The sequence below is a fragment of the Procambarus clarkii genome, chromosome 47, assembly GCF_040958095.1.
Source record: "Procambarus clarkii isolate CNS0578487 chromosome 47, FALCON_Pclarkii_2.0, whole genome shotgun sequence".
NCBI classification, from domain to species: Eukaryota; Metazoa; Arthropoda; class Malacostraca; order Decapoda; family Cambaridae; genus Procambarus; species Procambarus clarkii.
In genome coordinates this window covers 24,527,587-24,535,458 of record NC_091196.1, presented here as the reverse complement: position 1 = coordinate 24,535,458, position 7,872 = coordinate 24,527,587, and the positions used below count along the sequence as shown (strand labels likewise).

General features: G+C 39.9%; 1 protein-coding gene across 1 annotated transcript; it reads right to left on the bottom strand.

Moving 5' to 3' along the window:
• Positions 1–1,036: 1,036 nt before the first annotated feature.
• Positions 1,037–5,707, bottom strand: LOC123762996 (E3 ubiquitin-protein ligase RNF181). The gene is made up of 6 exons (XM_045749890.2): positions 5,513–5,707; positions 5,227–5,338; positions 4,369–4,477; positions 3,901–4,010; positions 1,972–2,046; positions 1,037–1,360 (listed from the first exon to the last, which is right to left on the bottom strand). Exons 2-6 carry the CDS (start codon positions 5,332–5,334, stop codon positions 1,301–1,303), a joined length of 462 nt encoding a protein of 153 aa, XP_045605846.1. The 5' UTR covers positions 5,335–5,338; positions 5,513–5,707; the 3' UTR covers positions 1,037–1,300.
• Between the last annotated feature and the right edge of the window lie 2,165 nt (positions 5,708–7,872).

Sequence of the window (7,872 nt, the reverse complement as noted above, 5' to 3'; positions counted from 1 at the left end):
TAAATATATTAATACTTGTGTACAAAACTGGTTACTGTATATTTGCTTTTTTGCTGTAAAATTTAGACAAACGGTATTTGTTTTAGTTGCCTCTTGGAAAGCTATACTATATTTAGGTATCCACAATAAGGGCAGTGACATAATTTTCACTACACTAATTTTTTCATGTTAGGTTATCTTGAGGTTATAGGTTATCTTGAGATGATTTTGGGGCTTTTTAGTGTCCCCGCGTCCCGGTCCTTGACCAGGCCTCCAACCCCAGGAAGCAGCCCGTGACAGCTGACTAACACCCAGGTACCTATCTTACTGCTAGGTAACAGGGGTATAGGGTGAAAGAAACTCTGCCCATTGTTTCTCGCCGGCGCCTGGGATCGAACCCAGGATCACAAGTCCAGCGTGCTGTCCGCTTGGCCGACCGGCTCCCTACTCCCTGCTGTATGTTTTGTGCTAAACACTATAGAAATTCCAGTTTCTTGCTTTAATTACAGTACAGTACTGTGCTCTACTTGCACGATTCTAAGCCATGCCACAAAGCCGAGCAACTCTGCCAAACAACTTCTGTATACTATATACTTTTGCTAAATTAATAATTCAAACATGTCCCACAACCCCCCAAAAAACACCCTATACTCAACTGATACTGTTATGTATAATCATTGGAAACAGAGATCTCTGGCTACCAAGCATTATAAAGTGAGAATCAAATTACTTTAACATAATCTTCCATGTATAATTCAGTAGAAAATGGGAACGTCACTAGCCCATCTATATGTATTGGTCACACAAGAATAACCAACGCCCACTAAGTGGAATAAACATCTGCTCTACAGGTAGTTTGCCAGGTACACTATAATGAAAATTCTCACGAGATCATCAGTTTTTTTACCACAAGCACTGCTTAAAAAATATCAGAAATTTTAGAATGGAATGGAATGGAATGCCAAAGTGTTAATATATAGTTATGAATGTTCATTCTTAGTGTGCTGTGGTATTGCTGTAAAACATTCCCCCCTAACAAGGATAATTAATTGCTGTATTTGCAGTGACAAAAAAGTTAATAATTAATTTTATTCATAACTATCACAATGGAGTACATATGGTTTGAAAGGTTAAGTTTTCCATTCTTAGTTCACAGTTCCAAGTAATCCATGGGTAGGCAGTTTTTGGAATGCAATATGTAATATTTGAAGATTTACTTTTCAAAACATTGCTTCACACAAGGTTGGCTCCTCATCTTGACGGTAGATCCAACATGAGCAATGCTGTCTGAAATGTGTTTATGACAGCTGAAGATGCCTTATTAGGAAAACATTGAATTATGGAGTGTCTCAATTTCTGCTTCACGATCCTTTGCTCTTTTCTGTGGAGAGAGAAAAAGCTGGTTTGGAAGAGATGTACAATGACTAGTATTCCCATATATTGTAGTGTTACACGTAGGTAATACTGAGAGATATCTGGCAATATTTTATCTACCCAGATTAAACAAGCCTCTCATTTACACTGTTGTACATACAACTTTTGTGGCTTTCTACTAATAAAACTTATTTTTAATGTACAGAGAAACGACATTAACATAATGTATCTAAGAAAATCAAGAGCTGTAACGAGGATTTGAACCTATGCTCTGGGTACTCTCGAGCAAATGCCTTAGACGACTAGGCCACGACATGGTAAAAAGGATTGCAACCTGGGACTCGACTGAATCCTCTAGTGCTCCTGAGGTTTCCTCTGAAGCCAAACCAGGGTTTCATACAATCCCCCCATGCACTCTGTGTTGTCCAGGAATTCTACCTCTAATGCTTTGTCTTCAATGCACTATTTTTCTTGTAAATTTGATGCTTTATGACTAGAGTACAGTCATCTAGCTTGCTTAGGAGAATGCATGCTCCCCAACTAAATGATGGGATAATGTATGTGCAGAATTGTGCAAACATTTGGCACTTCATTGGTGTAAAAACCTGTGTTACTCACCTTCTGCTTTCTATACTCCTCATAGTCCTGGTCATCAGTAGGCAGCTCATGACGGCACATAGGACAAGAATTAGTCTGAAAATATTGTTGAATATATCAGTAAACAACTGTACTGAATTTATGATTCACAATTTATATATATACTAGTAGTGCTCTATATGACAAATCTAAAAACAAAATATACAGTAGACAAGACTTGAAGACAAAAAGTTTTTCTGACTAGAATGTAAGAATGTAAAAATTTCTCCCTCCTTTCCTTCCCACATACTTTCCTTCCTCACTCCACATAGCAGATAATGCAACCAAAGTCTTTTAACCACCTTAGACAGAAGTTAACGTCAATTGTTGATTCATAGGGTAATACGGTTATCATGTGAAGATTTAAAAAATTATTGTTTGGGTTTTTCATGTATGATGCAAATACAGTATGGTATAATAGGCGTATATGGATGTAATGGCATTTACCGTGACTCATGAAAAAATCCTGCTACCATTTCATGGTACAAATGAGGTTATCGTCATGAATGTTACTAGAGGAATGCGGTCATCATATGATGATTTAAAAAATTATTGTCTGGATTTTACATGGATGATGCAAATATAGATAAAAAAGCTCTGTAGATGTAAATCAAGAAAAACAAGTGATAAAACATGTGAAACATTAGAGGATAAAACATGAAGCGTCAGCAAAGTGGAGCACCAGGAGTTGACAAGTGCCAGACACAGCTTTGTAGAGCACCTCCACCCAGTAAAATTATAAATATTTACTTATTTTCATATTTTTCTTACATTCTGCATACAAGTTAATAATGCAATGACAAAAAATTATTTGTTGGCTTTTTTTTTTTTGTGCATAGTTAGATATGATAACAGTAATAATAGAAACTTGAAAAATATAGAATGCTTTGGCTATCAGAAAACATTATTTGAAAATCCAGGAAGGGGGTCTCAAATTTTTTAAATGTGTACAGTACAGTACTTAAAATACAGACTGATCCAGCATTCTTAATGCAGGCAGTCCCCCATTTACGAATGGGTTGCAATCTGAAAAGCCAGCTGTAAAGCCTTTTTTGCGGAATGTGGAACCAAATTTCCCACAAAAACAATGCTATAAATGGGGGGATGATTTTTGGTGGCCTAGGAATGCATCATATAAAACCAATATTTTTGGGACAAATGGTACAAGAAACATAACATATTTCTTATCTGAAGGGAAGCGTTATCCTGCTTGTAAAAGTTGGTTGTTTTTGAAGAGTGAAGAGGTCTGATTATATGTGACTGTGTCACTGAGGACCTGTGAAAGCTGCTGCTCTCAACACTTGTCATCTTCCCAGCAACACCACTCCCATAAAGACCCACATAACTAAAAGTGAGATTCACCTGTACTGCTGAGTGGGGCAGCGAGTCACAGCATGACACTAGTGGGTGCACGTTTACTTTTTGACTGATTTATATACAGTACTGTATACAGTATATAGTGGACCGAGATGGGTTGGTGCAAAATTGAACTACCTAATTACCGAGTTGTGTTTATTGTTTTGTTAACTTTCACCTTGCTGTTGTCTAGTTTGTGATGCTCTATCTTTTGATGGCTATGTTCTTGGTCAGAGTAATCTAGTATCCTCTGGTCTTTGTGACAGGACCTGGTTTTGACCTGACTCACAAGGACCTGACATAATTTGATGCATGGGAAGTTATCCATGTAGTTAACAACAGGGAGCCACTGCAGAGCCCTCCCAGAATAAAAAAGAAAACTGCAAAATATTTTAAATTTGAAATGGCTCTGGAAACAATTTGTATGGTAATACAAATAATTTGTAATAATTTGTATGGTAAACAATCAATGGTATGGATTTTTTAAGTTGCACTGCATAATATATTTAATCTCACCAATTACTATAATCGACTTCATAAGTAATTTTCTCCTACCTTCTTTAGCCATGGTAAGATACATGATGAATGGAACATGTGTTTGCAAGGCAGTTCTTTCATTTCCTCTCCTTCTGTCCATTCCTTGAGGCACACAGGGCACTGGCCAGCTGCTGACATGAATAATAATAGTTAATGATCTTCATACACAACTCTTGTAACTAATCAACAGCCTTCACTGCCAAGTACAACACTTCATAAGCAAAAAGGCATGTCATAAGTATGAATTTAGCTAAACTTTTTTTTGTAAGCAGTGATATAAAATAAAAGCTTGTTTTATAAAATACTAAACCATTACACAGCCTCTTTATGTTGGTTGTTTAATACTCAATATGACCACAAAGTATCATTAATATCTAGTTATCTACCTGCTTTTTTCTTACCAAGAAATTTGTACTAAATTATAAATACAGTAATGCAAAACTGCATTACTGTCACTCCAAAGAACTCCACCTATACACTACTCGCCTTGTTTTGTAGCAATCACAGTTGTCATATTCTCAATAAATTCTTTTGAGGCTGGAGGTGGTGGTCGCTCTCCATATCCAAAAAGTTGTGTAAACTCCAACTGCAAATCCTTAAGAAACAAAAATGTGAGAATTAAAACAAGTGAAACACTCATTTAAAACAATTTACCTGAAGACCGCCATCTATTTAGTGACCATGACAGGGACAGGAAGCTGGCAGCTAGTCAAAGAGTCCCATAATTTTTCCCAAGAATTTTTTCCAACTACAGTATACTATAAACAGAAATCACAATACTGTGGTGTGATGCATCAGATAGCATGATCATATTTCGTGCTATCTCTGACTGCAAGAGTGGGAATGTTGCTCTCACTCTGGCTAAATTTTTTTATTTATTTGTATATACAAGAATTGTTACATTCTTGTACAGCCACTAGTACGCGTAGCGTTTTGGCGGGTGTATTACTTGATCACTAGTATTTTGTAGTGAATTCAGTACTGTACTCAAAGAAATGAATCTGAAGAATAATGCAATTTAAAATGGCCAAAACTTACTTTTACTTTCAAATATTACTTATGAAATCAGTTGGAGTTTAAGAAAAGAGGTCAGTATCCGAATAGTAGTGTCACAGTAACTTGAAACACTTTAAGTCAAAATTCTCTGGTTTCCTACTGTTCAAGACCTGATGAGACTCCAAGATGCCCATTGCTGTGATGTGTACATACAGTACTGTATATGCCTCTAGCAGCATGTTTGCTCACCTGAAATATGTTCAGTCACACAATGGGCAGTGTGACCACTATGACCCTTGTCTTCACTGGAGATAAAACCCTTGATAATAAAGATGATATGAGTCTGACCTGCCAGTAGCCCCCATGAAGCATGAGTCGAGCGAAGTGCAAGAAGTGGTCTGGAGTCTGGCCTGGCCCCAGAGGCCTACAGTTGTGCTCATCAAAATACGACGCCATCACCCTGGAAATACACATTAAAGGTTCACTAAAGGCCAACTAGTGTGTCCTGGAGTCCTCCCCACCTGTCGTGACCCTGACCAGTCCACACCCAGTACTCTATCTTGTACTGACCGTCCTTACCAAATATATTACCTTTATTATAGGGGAAAACTGAAAATAATGTTGGAAGCCCTACCTGAATACTATGAGGGAGGAGAGGACACGACGCCGGCCACCGCTGCCGCACCTGCTGACTCCTGTTTACATGCTCCCCGTCACCCTGAGCCCGCACCCAACTTGGGACTACACCCTGAGCCCAACTTGGGACTAACTACACCTTGCGCCAAACTTGGGGACTACACCCCGCGCCCAAACTTGGAACTACACCCTGCGTCCAACTTGGGACTAACCCCCCCCCCCCCGCGTAACTTGGGACTACACGCCCACCAAACCTGGGACTAACCGCCCCCCCCCCCCCCGCGTAACTTGGGACTACACGCCCACCAAACTTGGGACTACACGCCCACCTAAACTTGGGACTACACGCCCACTAAACTTGGGACTACACGCCCACCCAACTTGGGACTACACCCCGCACCCAAACTTGGGACTACACCCTGCACCCAAACTTGGGACTACACCCCGCACCCAAACCTGGGACTACACGCATTTTTTCAGTGTCTAAACTCGATGTCAGTGTTGCCAGATTGGGCTACTTTTGAGAGCTCCGCGCTCCCAAATTTGTAATTTCGCTACTTGCTACTTTTTGGGCTAATTTAAAAGAAAGATGTGCTAATTTGGGCTATTAATGTTAAGAAACTCAATTATGATTATTTAGGATCAGATGCAACACAAACAAGCACCCCGCGATAGCAGCCACAGACTGACGATTGAAATGCGAGCACAGCACGCAGTATATCCTTTCACGACCACAAAGATCACATTCACTCGAAAAAAAATCTTCCACTTTCAGGCTATTCATGCCCGTGCCACCACTTGGGTGGCTTAATCTTCATCAATCAATCACAAATAAGCAGTTACAGCCCCGCTCCTGTGCCAAGAACGGTTGAGGGCCACAGGGACCAGACTGCTCTCAGCAAAACTTTTAAATTACTGAACAATTTGGAAGATATTAATCAAGAACACTTCTTCAAAAGGCTAGATGTAAGACGAACAAGGAGCAACGGTTTCGAGCTCAACAAGTCACACTGAAGGATAGAAAAGATTTGTTTTCACCCATAGAATTATAAAGTTGTGGAAACGCTTACCCGCCGAAGTCGTAAATGCCAAAACATTACTCGATAAAATCCCCAAAACAAATGGGAGGGGCCTTCGACAAGCCAGACAACCTTCTTGTCCTCGTCGAGACCACTAGAGAGAGATACCTGAATTTGCCCGAGGGCCACCCTCGAGTAAATTCATGAAAACCATGGAACCATCTTCCCGACGAAGCCGTAAATGATAATTCGTTCCCTATCACCTAATGCATCTGTTTCCCTAGCAGTACATAGGCACCCGAGAGTTAGTCAATTGTTGCGGGGTTGCATCCAGGGGAGGGTCACCAGTCCGACGCTATAGACCTTGATACGTCTAACGTACGTGACTATTAACTTCCTAAGTGTAGTGACAGGATGAGAGCGTGTGTGTGTGTGTGAAGTCACACAAATCCTCTCAGAACTAAGTCGACTCTCATACCCGGAACGGTTGAGGGCCACAGGGCTAGCAACACTGCAAACCAGACATGACAAGGCTGATCTCATCAAAACTATTAAACACTGAACAATTAGGAGGATATTGATCCACACCACTTCTTCTAATGGTCAGGTGTAACAAACAAGGAGCAACGGTTTCAAGCTCAACAAGCCACAATGTGGGACTGAAAACAGGAGATGCTTTCTCACTCATGGGGTTACTTCACTCAGGGTTCCTCTCCTATCACCCCTATTATTTTTGCTATATATTTTTTGTTTTCACTTCTGAACACTGTAAGTAAACTTCTAAGATTTAGTTTTACTTAATAATTATTACTTTCACGCCCTCCATGAAATGGACTGGACTGACTTCAACTTTCTCGAGGTGAATTAGACGTTTTCGGGTGACCGAGCGGCCACCTCTCTGCACCTATTTTTCTGAAATGAAAATAGGTGCAGAGAGTCAGAATTCGGCTCAAAAATCACGCTCAGGAGTCAAATTTCCAACATTTCAGATATTTTGAAAACTGCAGGGGGGTTTGGGCAAAATATGACCCTTCGCCGTTTTCAGTAATTGGCATATTTTCGGTATAAAAAGTTGTAATTTGAAAATGAAAATAGGTGCAGAGAGTCAGAATTCGGCTCAAAAATCACACTCAGGAGTCAAATTTCCGACATTTCAGATACTTTGAAAACTGCAGGGGGGGGGGGTTTGGGCAACATATGACCCATCGCTGTTTTCAGTAATTGACATATTTTCGGTATAAAAATTCGTAATTTGAAAATGAAAATAGGTGCAGAGAGTCAGAATTCGGCTCAAAAATCACACTCAGGAGTCAAGTTTCCGACATTTCAGATATTTTGA

Coding starts and splice junctions, on each gene's coding strand:
- LOC123762996 (XM_045749890.2), bottom strand. CDS start 5,334: ATGGCGTCGTATTTTGATGAGCACAACTGTAGGCCTCTGGGGCCAGGC. Junction 2,047..3,900: donor TCTTACCATGGCTAAAGAAG/GTAGGAGAAAAT, acceptor CAATATTTTCAG/ACTAATTCTTGTCCTATGTG. Junction 1,361..1,971: donor AGGAGTATAGAAAGCAGAAG/GTGAGTAACACA, acceptor CTCTCTCCACAG/AAAAGAGCAAAGGATCGTGA.